The sequence below is a fragment of the Papaver somniferum genome, chromosome 8 (genome assembly GCF_003573695.1).
Source record: "Papaver somniferum cultivar HN1 chromosome 8, ASM357369v1, whole genome shotgun sequence".
NCBI lineage: Eukaryota > Viridiplantae > Streptophyta > Magnoliopsida > Ranunculales > Papaveraceae > Papaver > Papaver somniferum.
Window position 1 is genome coordinate 142,795,406 of NC_039365.1, and position 17,194 is coordinate 142,812,599.

Consider the following 17,194-nt stretch of genomic DNA (forward strand, 5'->3'; position numbering starts at 1 on the left):
TAAACCTTTACTAGACTATAACTCGTCCACTAGGGACACCTAGGGGTTCAAAGGTTTGTTATACATGCTAAGTGTGATCGTAGCCTCGACGACACGGAGTTGTATGTATTTTAGAATTAGTTTTGTTTAATTTGCTCGAAGACTAGCAAAGTCTAAGTGTGGGGGAATTTGATAGGTGTCTAAAACACCTAATTTTATATCTAATATTTATGCTTTCTTTGTTATTGTCTTTGTAAATTATGTATCTTATGTGTGTTTTTGAGTTATTTAGGTACTTTGGAGTCATGATGAGCAAAAAAAGGAAAAAACTTCCATTTGTAACGAAAAGGGTGAAAAGGTCAATTCATAGACAATACTTATAGCACGCTGGGTTGTGCAAGAGGAGTTATGCAGGAAATAAAACTGTTAGTATCCTAAAAATGACAGTTGAACTGAAAATTAGGCTTTCGGTTTTCTGAAGCCGACAAGCCATATTCGGGCTGCTAAGCCCTTAACCATCACAACTGGGTGCCTAAAGCTTTTCTAGCTATTACTTAACCATGTTTGTCGTTTTTCTCAATCATTATCACCTGAAACAAAGGGAAATGGAGGCAGTTAGCAGAGAAAATATGGAGATCAAGAGATTGAAGTTGGGGATGGATCTGAAGAATGATTGTGAAGGTTTTACAGTGATTGAGACAGAGAATCGAAGACTGGGTTCTCGAATTTGAGAACCTGGTACAGCTGAGAAGAACTGGGAGGTCTGAGATGATTTTAGGGTTGTATGTCAGAGTTTAGTGAGAAGAAGATGAAGAAATTCAGGGCGAGATGAAGTGGGTTTTGGAAATCAGATGAAGAAGCAGCAGACATTAGGATAGATGGGCGTTGGTTGAATTCAAGTTTTATTCAATCTGAGTTTTGAAAATAAAGAAATGGAAATCGATTTGAGATAGATTTGATTGAGAAGCTGAGCAGGAAATGAAGAACTGGCTACTGCTGATTTGGTGGATACCGTTGGGATCGAATAGAAGAGGTAGTCATGTGCAGAGAATGGTATGGCATGAGCAGTTGCAGGTGTTAGTGCAGTGGCTAGGCAGAGTGTCAAGGATTTGAGCTGACTGATTGAAGAGTTTAATGATGGTATTGCAGCTGCAGTTGGAGATGAAACTGAGCCTGAGATGCAGTGAACACAGCCTTGGTGTTGTGTTGTGGTTGTTTCCGTTGTTCTAAGCATCAGGTGGTAGTGTTGGTTGGCCTTGAAGAGATGGTGGATTTTAACGAGGAAAAGCAGGAAGAGCTGGTGATTGTGTATGCTACAGAGAAGGCGGTTAAGATGACACTGAGATGGAATGGAAGACTGGAGTATGAGGGGTCTGTCATGGGCTCATTGCAGCTGAGACATAAAAAAGTGCAGATGTTGCTGCTGTCGCTAGAAGTTGAGGATCTGTTGCTGCTCGTACAAGATGCTAAGATAATGAGCTAAAGAACATTGAACCTGGTGCTATCAAGTAGAGTGGGAGTTGCTGCGACAGCTTGGTGGTGAAGCAGTGGCGATATGAAGCTCATGGAGGAGATGCAGATAGGTTTGTTGAGTCGCAGTTCAAGCTGCTGGAATAATTGTGCTGCCATGGATGTTTACAAGGGTTTGATGGTTGGCGATACTGGATTGTGACTGCAATCGATGGGTATGAATGAGAATTAATGGCCGAAGTGGTTTGAGGAGTGTTATGCTGAGAAGAAGGCAGTTACGGTGCTGGTATTGAACTGCAGATGGAGCTACTATTGAGGTTTGTGGTTTGTTGCTGGGATTGATCAATAAAGGTTAGAGTTTTCCATGGGTTACGGTTCAGAATTGTGAGTTGTTTGAAACCAAGATAGCAGGGAAGAAAAATTGATACTGTTGATGCTGCAGTGGTGGTTGAATTGAGATTGCAGGCCAGTAGAAGTTGCAGAATGGTCAGAGGGTGCTGTTGTTGGTTATTATAAGCAGCTGCTGAAGGGAATGGAACTGGAGGAGTTAGAAGGCTAGAATACACTAGACAATAGACTGTCAGTTATCTAGGACTGACAAGCCAAATATTAATGGGCTATGGGCTTAGCTTTTTTGTGGGTTGTGTAAGCAGGATTGGCTTGGCCTGGCTTGAAACTGAATTGTGGCCGTGAGTATTGGAAAAGAGGAAAACTATAAAGGGAAGAAACAACACAAGGGAGATGATATCTTTTCTTCTATTTTTGTTTAGGGTTCACAACATGATAGGTTTCTCTTTATTCTTGTTATGAAATCCATTTACATGAGTAGTTAATTTTATTATTTGATTATGGATTAGTTGGATTTTACAAAGCATGTTTCTTCTATCAATAAATTAGTTTTGTCTCAATTTTATCGATTATGATTCGCCAGAAATATCGCCATATACGATTGATTGTTAGTTTTGTCAAGTTGCAAATTGGTAGAACTCGTAATCACATCTAATGCTAGTTTAGGGTTTATTATACGTAAAAGTGATAATCCTTGAATACAAGTAGCATAATTGTGAATATTTCCTGTAGTGATACATCATAGTAGTCACAAGTGAGTCATAACCTTTGTTAAATCGGATTAGTGTTTTTACACGTTCGATTGCTTTGATTAGCCTGATTTCATAGAACTTAATGCATATAGGGAGTTAAACTTGATTAGTGCTTTTACACGTTAGGTTGTTCTCTTAGGTAGAATTCATATTTGCATCTTTTAATGTGTTTCTTGATGACAAGAGGAAATTAGCGGGATATTCTTGCGATCAAGGTATTCTAGGGCTTTTGATAATGAGAGATTAAAATATCAATTCTAGTTATTAAAACAAGAACATGTTAGTGAATGAAAACGAAATCCTTAACCAATATCTTTGATTTGCTTGTTTGCTTCTTTGTTTGCTTTATTTTATTTTAGTTTATTAAAAATCAGAAAACTTCCCGCTTGTTATTTATAGGAAACCGAAAATATATTGACAACCTAGTCTTCTCTGTGGGAACGATCCTTGCTTTCCCTTGCTATATTATTTATTTTGAGTAGTGAGAAAGTAATTTATTTTTGACGCATACGACATCGATCAGTTGTGTGCTTTTACTTTACTTTTCACATTATAATTGTTTAAGTTATAAATAAAGTAATTGTATTTGTATGTTAATCCAAAACTTGGGTTGATACCTATAGTTTAAGGTTCAATTTCAGACTTATACTGTATACCAAGTGTATACCATGTGGTTTGCTATCTTCTTGACAGTCTCTGTCTATATTAGATCACACAAGGTATCAGACGTACATGTTGATATCGAAAAGATTGTGGTGTACTTGGTACCCTCGTAATTTCAGGATCATATGTGTAAATTTGGTTGGCACGAAATTGTATTGGTAAAGTGTAGTTTCAGAGGCAGGTACTGATTTCGACAAGGAACAACCAGATTTTCACATTTATCACCATCTAATACGACCAGATAGATGAAAAATCAACTGGTTAAGTGATATGGGTAGCCGCAAGTTAGCTAAAGGGCAACCACTTCAAATCCAGTTCCGTTTGAGAAGTAACTTTTCAACTTTTGGAAACAAAAAAGTCACAAGTTAAGTTGGGAACAAAATTTGAGAATGGGTCGAAAAACAAAAAAGTTGACTTCAGTTTTACTTATTGTATCTATACACCATCTATTTTGTTCTCAACCTAACTTAAGGCTTTTTTGCTTCTAAAAGTTGAAAAATAACTTCTAAAATAATACCCCACCAAACAGAATTGCCTTCTCTATAAGCTGAAGTTAATTCCAACCAGAAATCAGAAGAAAAAACAATTTCCTCCATAAAAAGTTAACCTTTTGCTTTTAGAAGTCATTCAGTAATCGTCTTGCGAAACTTCTGATTTGCTTATTTCTAAAAGTCAAAAAATAACTTCTAAAATGATATCCAAACAAGCTATAAAGAAAAATGGCGAGGTCGAAAGCATTATATGTAAAAACATAAATGCAAACCCTTAATCTCAAATACGTTACGGTCGGTTTAAAGATGCGCTTGCCACACTCAAGGTCAATCCGTTTTAGGCTCGGAGGAGTGCCTAGAGTAGGGCTGTCAATGGAACTTATCGAAACGGAAACTGGCTCATCCGGTTTCTCTACAATAAGGCTTATCCGATATCCGATAATTTCCGACGGAATATTAAGAATCAATTCCGATTCCGTTACGATCAGGTTATCGGATATCAGATATTTTTTCGATAATTTCCTATATCTACTCATGATCCAAAAAACTTCCAATAATTTCCGATAATAAAGAGTAAACCTAAAGGGTATTATGTACCGGAAATTTCCGATAATTTTTCGATATAGTTATAAACTAACGGTATCGGATATTAACCTAACGGAAACTAGCAAATCCGGTTTCATTACGGCAACACTAAAAATTCCGATAAATTTCCGATTCCGATGTCTATTACTGTTATGTCGGAAATTAATCTATCGAAATCCGGATATTCGGAAACGGCTATCGGCTACAGGATCCCCATTGACAGCCCTAGAGCGACCACTCTTTAACAATTTAGCAACACATGCTTCCTTGGTTGACAACTACGTAAGCAATTGTTTCGTATATTTTACCTGAACAATAACTCAGGTTCTGGTTCAACTTGGTACTCGTACTAAAAGGAATCGGTTACAATTAGGCAATCGCACAATCAACAAGGAGAGAGAGATCTTTGATTCCTTCCAGCGAGGGAAATGCAATTAGACTAATATTCCAATGAGATAAACAGAAAGTGCCAGAGAGAGAGATCTGCTCCTCCTCTTTCAACAAAAAAGAAAAGAAAAAGAGAACGATTGATAATATCTATACAAGAGACAGAGAGATTAGAGAAGATGAGTTCGTCGTTGACATCATCAAAAAGTGAAATAAGGAGTGTAAAAAAGGGATTAGGATGGATGGAATGGTTAAGAGGATGGTTTAATTTAACACATGAAATGCTTTTTCAGAGAATTGTAGCCAGTCATTTGCAAAATCCATTACCTTTACCTCCTCTTACTGATGTTACTTGCATCATTACTGGATGTACTAGTGGAATTGGTCTTGAAACAGCCAGGTATCTCTCAAATCTCTCGCATCTCATTGATTCAGTTACTTAGATAACACAGGATTAAAGGGTTTATTTTTGTTTTTTTTTTAACTCAAAGAATTATACTGGAATTTTATAAATATAATGCTGAAATTCTTCCATGTTTCTAGTATTAGTATACGTACTACTTCTTTAAAATGGGTTGATTTGATTATTTGAGTTTGATAACATTGGGTATAAGAGCTGATTAACTTGATTATAACCGAATGGTTATTGTGTTTTGTTTAATCCAAGAATGGTAGATGTAAGTATGAGGTTTCAAAATATTGATTAGACAAAGTAGTACTTGTGCTTGTTTGAACTAGTGGTTTTCTTACTAACAGGCAATTAGCCGAGGCAGGAGCACATTTAATCATGGCTGTTAGGAAGCCGAAAGCAGCTCAAGAGTTGATTCAGAAGTGGCAGAGTGAACCATCAGGATTAGGTCTCCCACTAAATATCGAGGTATTTCACTCAACTATACCACATTACTAAAATGCATATATTCACTGAATGAGGCAATGAATTGACTTTAAGGATGTTTTCTTGACTAGAATGCCTACCTGTGCAGCTTATGTACATGCTTTACAGTTTTAATAATGAATCCACCACTATAAATGCTAGTTTGAATAATTCTTGATGACACATATATAGACACTGTTTGCACATTTGACTAAAAATTATGTCCTACCTTGACTACTCAATGAATTTAGTCTGATGCTCACATTAACTGTTGGCTATAGTTTCTGTGACTATTGGAGGGTTGGAACCATCATGTAATTATACTCAAGAAAACTACAGTTCCTTTCTACTGAAAAATCTTTTTTAGGTCATGTTAATATTAAGGCGTCACAACCATAAGCTGATGAAACATTAACTGCAGTTAAGGTGCACTATCCACTAATAGGTTGTGACTCTCAGAAATTTGGCATGTCCAATGAAACAACGGCACATGTATTATTGTCAGTGTCCGACATCAGTATGTGGTGTCTGATACAGTGACCTCAAACGTACAAGACCGGAGAAGCAGTGAAACTACAGATGGAAATTGGCCAAGGCAAATTCCCTTCGGGAGCTGATGCTTTGAAGTTGACAAGCTTAGGTATGTGGTGTTGGACGCTGCTCGAGAAGTCAACAAGTGAACCATGAAGCTGAAAAAACAACCATGCTCTAGGTAGAAGGAGACATATCTGTGTTTAAAAGAGAATTGGTGGAAATTTGGTTTCGTTATCCTTAAATTTCTTTAGGTTTCTGTAAAACCTTACATGATAATGAAGACTGCACTGTCAAGTTCAACCAGGGTGGGACGTGTGTATCAGTGTTGGAACGTGTTGGCACAGTTTTTTTTTTTGAAAACTGCAGCACCCTTGTTACAGAGGGTGCAAGCATGTGTTCCTGCAACGATATGCACAATAATGTGCATAACAGTTTTGGTTGCTGCTCCTGCAATTATGTCTATGGAAAAATATTGGGATCAACTGGGTGTCTTGTACCAGTTGGCACTTCAAAGCAATAGATCCAACAATAAACTTTTTTATCTTGGTCACTACTCGTAAAAATCGTCTTTTTAATCTGTATAATGATATTTTGAGATATTTCACCAATTGTATCCCGCTTTCTATTGATGTGCAACCATCTCTATATCCATGTCATTAGAAAACTAGCATGCTAAGTATTCCGTTTTTGTGATGATTAAGATATCATTAGTTATTAACAAAGGTGTGTTATTGTTATTCTTACTTTTCAAGGTTACTGACATGCTCAAATTTGATGTTTGTCTAGGTAATGGAGCTTGATCTTCTCTCCTTCGACTCCGTCGTAAGATTTGCTGAAACGTGGAATGCACGTTTAGTACCTTTGCATGTTTTGATAAATAATGCAGGCATCTTTTCAATTGGAGGTTTGTAACGAGGAACCACGTATTAACTTACTCTTTATTACTTTGCTCTGCTGTGTAGATGACCCTTTTCTAATTCTTCTCTCCATGAGGTTACAGTTGGTTTCTGATTTATTAATTTTTTGCTTAGTCGTCTTTAGTGGGCTGTTGCTGTTTTCCTGTTAACCAAGAAGCAAAATGTCTGCTGCTCGTATCTTGATCACAGTAAGGGAGTGGAAAATTTCAGGAAGCTACTACTGTTCTTTGAAATTTGATTTTGTCCTTCAACATCTTTCAGTTAAAATTATAAGTTACTTCGTTGAAGCTTCAATTAACATAGAGCAATTTGATTTCTACCAATACATTGAAATATTCTGTATGAAAATGATGGTAAATATGGAAATACGTAGCGTTTCTGTAGGTTACACTAGTTGAGAAACACATATGTGATATAAACTAGGGTGTGTTACCGATACACAGTTCATTTAATAGGATGTCCAACTGAAAAAAGTACTATTAGTTCATGTCTTTGTGCATCAATCAGATTTCAGCTTGTATTGATATTGAACCACTTCATATAGTAGGTGGTCTTGGGAGATGGTTTTGGCCTCTCTGGGGGATTTAGAAATACCCAAAAAAGATTTAAATAAAGAAAGGCATATAGTATAAGTAGCTGGTATATGATAAGTTTAACTGATGTTATACTAAAACAACATCCATTTCAGAAAATTATGGGTTGTCTCCTTAAATTGTATGGGATAAACAATACTTTGAAGATTTTTTATCATCAGTATGCAATCATATTTGGTCTAAATGGATCTATTCTTGCAGAAGTTTGTTGGTTTCGTACAAAGTTTTTGTCCAAGTCTAGTTCTAATATAGTTCGTATGCTCATGGTTAGGGCCACAGCGGTTTTCAAAAGACAAGAACGAAGAGCACATGCAAGTGAACCATCTGGCTCCAGCGCTGCTTTCGCTATTGCTTTTACCTTCTCTTATTAGAGGATCTCCCAGCCGAATTGTCAATGTGAACTCCACTGTAAGTTCTTTCACTACGTGTTCTCCTTATATAATTATTATGTAATGACTAGAAAGATCTCTTAATTGATGGCGAGTTTATGGTGATACATGTTGTGTTTTTGCGAGTGATATATCAGTACATTGCTCAATGGCCTATCCCAAATATAGATATATTAGTACACTTCATTTGATATTGGCTGAAGTACTCCAAAATATTTTAAACGAGATGACTGTAAATATTTATCAGATCCCATTAACCTTCTGCAGTGTAGCAAGTAGTACATTATTACATTTCGCTTGATAAAACACAGTTTTTAAAAAGTATTAGAATAAGCAAACTCTTCATTCATTTTTATTTTTTTATGAGCTCATGTGAAGTATTCAGTAATTACTAATTATGCATGTTGTAGGCCCAGTGCAGGGCTATGCTCTTAGGAAAGATTAGGGTTGAATCTCACTTGAGGCATTTATTCATGGTTCCATATAGTAAGGTGTTGTTACCTTAAATCTTAGTTTATCAAAGGAAAGTAAGGCCATTATCAGATGAAAATGATAAAAAAAAACTATCGTGGGATTGCCCACCACCAATAGCTCCTAGGTATAAAAAAGTGAAGTCCACCTAAGCTCAAAAGATGGCAAACAACATGTCATTTTTATCTTTTCAGAATATCAGTATTGTTTCCAAAGAAGTAACATGATACTTAGCCTTTACAAATGAACCACTACACCGACCTTCTGTCACAACTGACAGGCATCCACAGTTTTTGAATTCTTTTTCATCAATAATCTTCATTCTTCACTCTAATTGAAAGATCTAGTAGTAACTTGATGACTATATTTTTGCAGATGCATTATATTGGCTTTGTTGACCCAGAAGACATGAATATGGTTTCTGGGAGAAAAAAATACTCGAGTAAGATGGGATATGCAAATAGCAAACTAGCACAGGTACACCTGCATCTAGTATTGTAGGACTTATTGTCTTTAAGGTTGAAAGCACATGTTCCCCCGTATATTTTACTCCTATATCTTAGTTTCTGAAGTTCGATACACCTTCTGGTAGTTCAAAGGTGGTCTGTAATAGCCTTGTCACGTGTGTCCCTAAAACCCCAATGATGGGGGGTAAGCGAAGCTTTCCTGTATATCCTCGTGCTGATTAATCCAGATTTGGGTTGCTCACTTTCTCTTTTTTTTAGTTCTAGTGCTTTCTTAGATAATCAATGGAAATGTCTTAAAGATGTCATACTTCTTTGTTTTTGTGTTGTTTTCTCATTCATAATGTAATGTTTTATTATCATTCTTATTTGAAAATTCCTTCCTCAAAAAGTTGGAAATGAACAAAAGCACTCTTACCTATTTGATGGTGTTGATGAGATACATGTGTAATTTTATTATTTTCTAAGATTTCATTAGTTGTCAGTTATTACATGTTTGTAGCATCATCTTAAGTGAACTTTTAATTATTGTTACAATAATGATGTTTCGTCTTTTTGATGTTTTTAACATTGAGGTCAGTATGGTATTCTGGTTGCAGATCATGTTTAGCAGCAACCTTCAGAAGCGTCTGCCTTCTGAATCCGGAATTAGTGTGTTGTGTGTATCACCTGGAATAGTCGATACGAATGTTGTAAGTCTGCGAAAACCACTTGAAAGTTTCTCTCTTAAAATGTAGGAACTTGCTCTGATTCTATCGTATTACATAATGTTTTGTCTTTGTTCCAAAAACACAGGCAAGAGATCTACCAAAATGTGTTCAATCGGCTTACCATCTGATCCCTTATTTTATTTTCTCTCCTCAAGAAGGTAAGTTATCCGTTTCTTGAATAGTACTGGCTTAGTTTAGGAGAAAAACTTGCTTCTTCGCTCCACATCATTCAAGATCTAGTAGATGTTTAACCAACCACTCTATAGATGGCTGGTTGTGATATACATGCAAAAATACTTGGGGTAATGAAAGTGTTTCCATAATTACTAAATTAGATAGATTAGTTGGATGTCGTTCATACTTTCAAATGGTCGATTGTGATACTGCTAGATCTTGGATATGTAGCAGCATGGGAGCAAAGTTTTTTCTTTTTAGTAATTTCTATACGTTTCATTCGACTGTTGCACATTTCAGGATATTTAAGGACTTCCCAATTTTCTTAATATATTTATAGACACACTTCTTTGTACGCATCTTATACATTCTAGCATTCTGTTCTTACTAGTCTTTCACTTCCTTCTTGGTATTGCATATTGTTCAGGAATAACATTTGCTCTTGCCAGAGTTTCGTAATGTTTGTTTAAGTTTAGGATATGTTGGGTGTGGGCAATAATTTGTTGTGATTACTGCTTCAGGTTCTAGAAGTACTCTATTTGCAGCAACTGACCCTCAGGTTCCAGAATACTGTGAGGCTTTAAAATCAGATGATTGGCCTGTTGGTGCTTTCATCTCTTATGAATGTCGTCCTGCGAACCCTTCAGAAGAATCCCATAACTTACCAACATCCAACAGGGTCTGGGAGAAAACATTGGAAATGATTGGGCTTTCTCCAGACGTCGTAGAGAAAGCTCTAGAAGGTGAACCAATCAAGTGCCGCTACGACGGTGACAAACAAGAGTAGTGTATTTTTCAGCGTTTATTATGAACAGTGTGGTCATGAAGATATTGCCCTAAATCTTTCTGCTTCATCTTCTTCCTGTTGATGTTAGAGGTTTTGTCCATTGATACAGAAACTGCTACCAGTGGAAGCTGTTCCAAATGTATTCTACACGTGATTATTATTAATCTGTATCATATATTTTCAAGATGAGAGGAAACATGGATATGATTAATGAAGCAAGATGGTCACTATGATGAGAGACTACTTTTGGAGCGTGGTCTCCTTATTGAACTCTTGATGGTTGGTTGCTAATATTTCTCTGAATGATGGCACAAAATTGGTTTGTTACGTCACAAAATTGGACTCAAAATGTAAAGCATTCTTTATTACTAGTTAATAAGGAGAAAAAAAATTAAGGAAATAATTCAGTAGCTTAAGTAAAGAACTGCGAAGATCATACAGAGGAAAGAGGTTGCTAAAAGAAAAAACTATAAACTATACAAGAGATATACACCTAACAATCTCGCCTTTTATGTTCCATGTGATTTGCCCTTGACAAATAGAAAAGGTATCAAATGCTTCTCTTTCGCAGCATCTTTTTTGAACTAAACAGCAACAATGTCATTGGTGTGCAGTGTGCACATTAATAGAAGAGTTGTATGAACATGCAACCATGTAGTTTTCGCTGATTGTTATGGGATCTTACATCTGCGATATACAAGAACCAAGAACATCAACGTTGAAACTTGGGCTGATCAGATCCTTTTGTTCTTTACTTGTAGATCCATTCGTTGGCCCTGCCTCCTGATTCGTCCATGTCGATGAAAATACTTACTGCCTGTGAAAACAATACCCATGAACAAACATTTTGTAAGGCGCAAAAAGAAAATAACACATCACTATGTGCTTGACTAATTTCTGCAAGTAAACTCTTCTGTTATTTGCTTTCATAGATATTTTTGTAGTAGTTTGGAACTTTAAAGGCGCCAGTTACAGACATGTTAAACAATATTCAGTGATCTATCTAAAGATTCCATAGACCAAGGACTGTAAGTGATCATCTTATATATTTGCACAAAATGGAATTCAAACTTTTTACCTTTCCCATCCGAGGTCTCTCCTTTAGCTTTGCCAGGCTATTTCGAATATGTGAGACAGCTCCCCAACATTTCAATGTGTTCGCCACATCATCGAGTCTCAATATGTATTCTTCTTCGGTCAACGGAAAGGATCTCTGAGAGAAGCACGCCAATGAATCAACCTTACAATCTTAAAGTAGTACAATATTAGAACTTGTTCTAATTTGCTGTAACCATAAGTGTTACCTGTTCCACATACTTCCACATGACATTCAATGCCAGAAGATTTCTTCCCATGAACTCCTACAACGAACACATAAAAATAAACATTTGAAGTGGATATAAGCAACTTTGAAAAACGGGTACCTATTTGAGTATTAGAAATTTAGAAGGTACCAGACAGATTTGCGAAAAAAGCAGACAAACTCATTACAAAATAGATATTGTAACTAAGTTTCATAATAAAATCTTTCAGTATTAACAAACAACACTAATTACTAAGTGTTTTATGACGGAAAAAGTACCTTTTTTATTAGCTGAACGTCATAGGATCTGCCATACTTGTTTCGAATTAAAGTTGCAAGGTCTATTCCGCTAAAGGCAGAATCATCTGTTCCAACAATTCTTTCGAGACCTTCGCGGAACAATTCATCATTACCCTGGATAAGGAGATACGGAGCGAGATACATCAGTACAAAGCATAAAGATATCTACATACTCCATTTTATTTAAATTTAACAAAATATGAAAGACCATCCCACAAGGACAACCATTTCTTCTGACAAAGCCTTGGTTTTGCATTTAATATACGCAGAAGGAAATCCACTTACACGTGCAGGTTTGTTCGTTGAAGATTCGTCTTTTTGATTCTTGTCTTCTGAGTCATCCGGATCTGCGCTATCACCCAATGTGGTAGAGTATACTGGTCCACAATTCCTAGCCCTCCCACAGGTGCCATTATCAATAGAAAAGTATGAGACTTGACCCAATACTGATCCTCCTGAAGGGAAAGACAGAGCTGAATATCCAAGATATGGAATCCTATACAATCTTCCTCTTGATGAATTCTCCAAAACTCCAAATGACCTACCAAGAGGGTGATTTGATAAAACACTCGTCATAACCTGCAATTCAGAGTGTCACTTCGAATTGATCAGTTGAAAGTGATGACAGTAGGGAATTAACTAAAAAGTACTAAAATTTAAGTGCCCCCTACGTAGCAGATCAAATCCAGAGTAACATTGACAATCAAAAGTCAGGTATTTTAATGCACTATGTCCCAAATCGTTCAAAATTCAAACACGCCAAAGTATTTGAAAATGAGGAATTCATATTTAACAATCAATTGAAAACTTGGTAACACTCCAAGTCTCCAAGAAGAACTAACCTATAACATCAACATTGTTTTCAAAACAAAAAACATATAACATCAAATGGTCTTTCATGGTCTAAAATTTGGTTGTTAAACCTTACACGACAGAACTAACATGTTTCAAGCACAAAAGAACCCATTTAACTTATTTAAAAATTTCCTTTTCAGCTACAATCAGAACTTGCTTATATCATTGTTGTAGTATATAATTTGACTTATATCAAGAATATAACTCTGCCTATTTGGCTTATCCATCCAACAAACATTCCTTGTTTTATGGTACTCAAAACCCATCTGGATACAAGAAAAGCAACATACAAGGGACAGGTTCAACATTGCAAGTTATGTATTGCCTCAGTTATCTTGCTTTTGCCTTTCAAAAATATCACTTTGAATATTAAACCTAATACTAGAACTACAAGCAACTATAGTCTCAATCAAAATGAAAATTGGGAACCCAGTGAGAATTACCATCAAATTTCTCACCCAAAATGAAAGAAGATATAAAGAGAAAAAATAAAATTGATTTCAAGAACAAATTAGTCAAGAGAGACAGAGAGAGAGAACCTGGTGCTGAGCATAAAACTGAGAACGGAAAGTGTTGATTCTGTGAAGATGAAACCCTAACTGTAAATTTAGAACTTGTTGTGCTGGTAACTACACAAGAAGTGGTTGTTATCACTGTGGACACGTTTGGATAAACATGTAATTGTAAGAATCTCACTAGTTTACAACCCTAGTTTAGTGTCAGGGACGACTTAAACAAAGGCTCTGATGTTTACACCCAACTTCGCTTTTAAAAGGCATCTCATAATGGCCCACTAGTTAGAGCAACTCCAATGAGCATGGAAAACCAAGCCATTTGCCCATTCTACTTCCACGGTGGGACTGGTATATCTTTGAAACGGATGAACAAACCCTCAAATACTGTAAAAGGTTTTGTTCATCACGTCTCAGAGTGAGTCGATCGGTTTTAGCAACACCGGGCGTCTTTCACATAGTCGAGATTTGGTTCCAACAGAACTGAACATCGTCTCCTACTGAGCCGATAACGACTAGTCCATCCAACGGTTACCAATCCCTAAATTGAATCGAATTGAACTCCAAAACCACACCTTTCTTCTACACCAACAAATTTTTCTAAGTAATGACTCAACCTTATATTAATCCAGAGGAATTTACGATCGATGAATATTTGTCGCTTTGTCGAAACTACGTAGCTCTTTATCTGACTAGGGATGCAGAACGACGTAAAAATGGATTAACGAGTATGATTTATATCCACATAAACTATGAAAACTTTTGCAATGATACCGGTAACCCCAATAACCGTAATGTGACTGGGTTGTTTTGTCGAATTGATAATATAAAAAAAGAAGTTGGAGAATTCATAGTTTTGTTTCGGATTGTTAATCATTATCGACTTAGGGGTGAGATCAATCCTGATGTTGTATTGCAACATCGAGAGGAATGGCGAAGATGAAAAAGAAGAATTTTTACCTATGAAGCACATTACGCAATCTTAAACTGATGTTGTATTGCAAGCTCGAGAGGAATGGCGAAGATGGAAAAAAAGAATTTTTACTTATGAAGCACATTATGCAATCTTAAAGAATTTTTTAATATCTCGTTTTGGGTATTGAAAATACACATACTATTCGAGCAAGATATTGATGCAGTTATTTTATATTTTAATCGTTGTCGATCTTCTCAATTTAAGTTTTAATTTACTTTCTAGATAGGTTAGTACTGATTACATGTAACGGTTAACTAAACTTCAAATTCACAAATATTAAAATAAAGCATAATTTTAACTATTCGGCTCCACTCCAATGCCACTTATACGTTCCACCGTGAATCATACTTGCAAATCCTTGATTTAGTCCTCCAGCTTAAGACCCTTCAGCATCACGTCCTTCACTATGATTTCCAAACCATTGACATGTAGCATCAAATGGAGAGACATCGAAGTTTAATGATCTCATATGATCTTGATAACCTTGGTGAATTGTTCACTGGCCTGGCAATGCGGAGATTGTTGCACTGGATGTATTGGAGACTGTTGTGTTGTACGATATGAAGACTGTTACCCAAGAGGTACTTGTGTTTCTCGTACTACTTCATGGGAATATGGAGTTGTTGTACGCTGAGAACCTGAAGTTCATCGTATCCCAAAACGTGCACAACTGTTGGAGGTACATACATCTAGTTTCAATATCTCTTAACTCGATTTGATTCAATTGTTCTTGAGTTGCTGATGTGCTTGTATAAAAATTAGGACGCTCGATATATTTTGAGACAATGGGAAGAATTTGACGCTCTCTGGCAATATTATAAGTCTCTAGCTACCAAATAAGAACTGGCAAATCAGACCCAGTCAATAAAGAAGAAGAAGATCTGTTTTTTCGTCTTGATTGAGTTGACGAAAATGAAGCTACCGCGGTGTAGGATAACTGGTGAAAGTTGGAATCACTGGTGGTGCATGTGTTGGAGCATCCAATTTCGGTAGTGCTCTACCCACTGCCACAAAATCTAGACCATTGATGCTTAAAACTTCATTAACAATTATCGGCTCTGTAACACTCTTATACCATCTGTCATAATGGTCTTCGTCAGAAGGGGTGAATTAAGTCTCATACCTTGCCCATCCTCTTACCTTTAGCTATACCTATTTCGACTCGTACACGGTAGCTATAAGTGGAGGTTTATGTGGCTCTCCAATTCGACCAACTAACTGTCTCGCACATCTCTCCCCCAAAAAATAAACACCAATATCACTGGCAGGACTATACAATACCATGCGCTAGAGTGAAAAATCCATGATCCTTCTGACAGTCACAGTGTTGCATTCTTGAAAATCCACATACGGTCTCCAAATAATATTATATTTGTTCCTAATCGACATTTGGAATCTCCACACATGAATGTTATCCCGCTCATACTTTTGTTGTCTTGGGATCCAATTATCACCTTCGTACCTCACTATCATTGGCCAATATTTCGTCGTGCAGTCACAAAGTCTTGGTACACCAATGTTGAAACATGCATACAACCAGAGCTGGAGTAAAAAAAAATATAAAAGAAAGTAAACTATATTTAGTATAAGAAATGTATTGGCGTATTGTACTTTCTGGATGTTTGTACACTGATGTAAAGCTAAAGGAATGTATTGGCGTATTTACCTCAAGTATGCCCCAATAACCTTCAATGTTTATCCCCCCACAGTATGCGATATCGAGACAAATGTACAATTTTTTTAATATAGAGAACCCCCAATAATCATAAGTGGAAGCCTTTTCCATATTTTGCAGCGCCTCTAGCCACCCTTTGAATTGGGGAAAAAACATAAACCAAGTATCCATAAAATAAATACCCTAGCAATTTCTGTATCTTTAGTAGGGTCATGCCCTTCTAAATCAGGATCGCTACCACCATGAAATTCGTTGAATATAAATGCCTCTAAACCGGATTTAGCAATTCCACCATTTCTTAAAGTTAAATGATTTTGTTGTGTTGTTACTTGAAAGTACAAGAGAAGTGCATATTTGTATCGATGTTCGTCCAACTAACCGTCTTGGTCAAATGGAGCATCATCTCCCGCCCCAAAAGGTATCACAAGTAGGAAATACAAACTAATGGTATTATGCCTGAAAAAATTTAAATTTGTAATCCTCGTATTGGTTGCATAAAAAATATAAATCAAAATATATGATATACCTATTTCAAAGACATGAAAATGAAATGTGTGTGTAATATACCACCAACGCTCCATCAATATACCCACCAGTTTGGGTGAATTTTATGCGCTTGGATATGGTAAAAAGTAATCCAAGAAAATCGATCAACAATAGTTTTAACACCACGAGGAAGTTTTTCATCAACTTTATGAATTTTGTACCAACCACCTCTTGTTTTCTGTAGATAACTATCCCACTCTATTTTTGTGGACATATGACCTTCACTAATTGCTAATTCTGGACATGAGATCAGTCGGGCATTGTTATCTTCCTCTGAATCTTCTCGTCTCCCCGGTAGAACTTGACTTTGTTTATTTTTAAATGGTTTTCTATTTCTTTGTCGACTAATATGTTGAGATCGAGGAGGCATGATAATTAAATGGGAGTCAAATTTGCGTTTGAAAAGATGTATAGAAGATTGAATTTGTGTTGAAAAGAT

At 36.3% G+C, this 17,194-nt stretch overlaps 2 protein-coding genes across 2 annotated transcripts; one reads left to right on the plus strand and one right to left on the minus strand.

Moving 5' to 3' along the window:
• The first annotated feature begins 4,620 nt into the window (after positions 1–4,620).
• LOC113303287 (dehydrogenase/reductase SDR family member FEY-like) lies at positions 4,621–10,881 on the plus strand. Its single transcript, XM_026552311.1, has 8 exons — positions 4,621–5,075; positions 5,432–5,552; positions 6,870–6,987; positions 7,865–8,001; positions 8,829–8,930; positions 9,517–9,609; positions 9,713–9,785; positions 10,323–10,881. The coding sequence occupies exons 1-8, from the start codon at positions 4,855–4,857 to the stop codon at positions 10,586–10,588; spliced, it is 1,131 nt and encodes a 376-aa protein (XP_026408096.1). The 5' UTR covers positions 4,621–4,854; the 3' UTR covers positions 10,589–10,881.
• Positions 10,882–10,937: 56 nt separating this feature from the next.
• LOC113303288 lies at positions 10,938–13,751 on the minus strand. The gene is made up of 6 exons (XM_026552312.1): positions 13,586–13,751; positions 12,477–12,770; positions 12,171–12,305; positions 11,893–11,949; positions 11,667–11,801; positions 10,938–11,405 (listed from the first exon to the last, which is right to left on the minus strand). Exons 2-6 carry the CDS (start codon positions 12,765–12,767, stop codon positions 11,340–11,342), a joined length of 684 nt encoding a protein of 227 aa, XP_026408097.1. The 5' UTR covers positions 12,768–12,770; positions 13,586–13,751; the 3' UTR covers positions 10,938–11,339.
• Positions 13,752–17,194: the final 3,443 nt, after the last annotated feature.

Coding starts and splice junctions, on each gene's coding strand:
- LOC113303287 (XM_026552311.1), top strand. CDS start 4,855: ATGAGTTCGTCGTTGACATCATCAAAAAGTGAAATAAGGAGTGTAAAA. Junction 8,931..9,516: donor CAAATAGCAAACTAGCACAG/GTACACCTGCAT, acceptor TTCTGGTTGCAG/ATCATGTTTAGCAGCAACCT. Junction 9,610..9,712: donor GAATAGTCGATACGAATGTT/GTAAGTCTGCGA, acceptor CCAAAAACACAG/GCAAGAGATCTACCAAAATG.
- LOC113303288 (XM_026552312.1), bottom strand. CDS start 12,767: ATGACGAGTGTTTTATCAAATCACCCTCTTGGTAGGTCATTTGGAGTT. Junction 11,950..12,170: donor ACGTTCAGCTAATAAAAAAG/GTACTTTTTCCG, acceptor TGTTCGTTGTAG/GAGTTCATGGGAAGAAATCT. Junction 11,406..11,666: donor AGAGACCTCGGATGGGAAAG/GTAAAAAGTTTG, acceptor TTGTTTTCACAG/GCAGTAAGTATTTTCATCGA.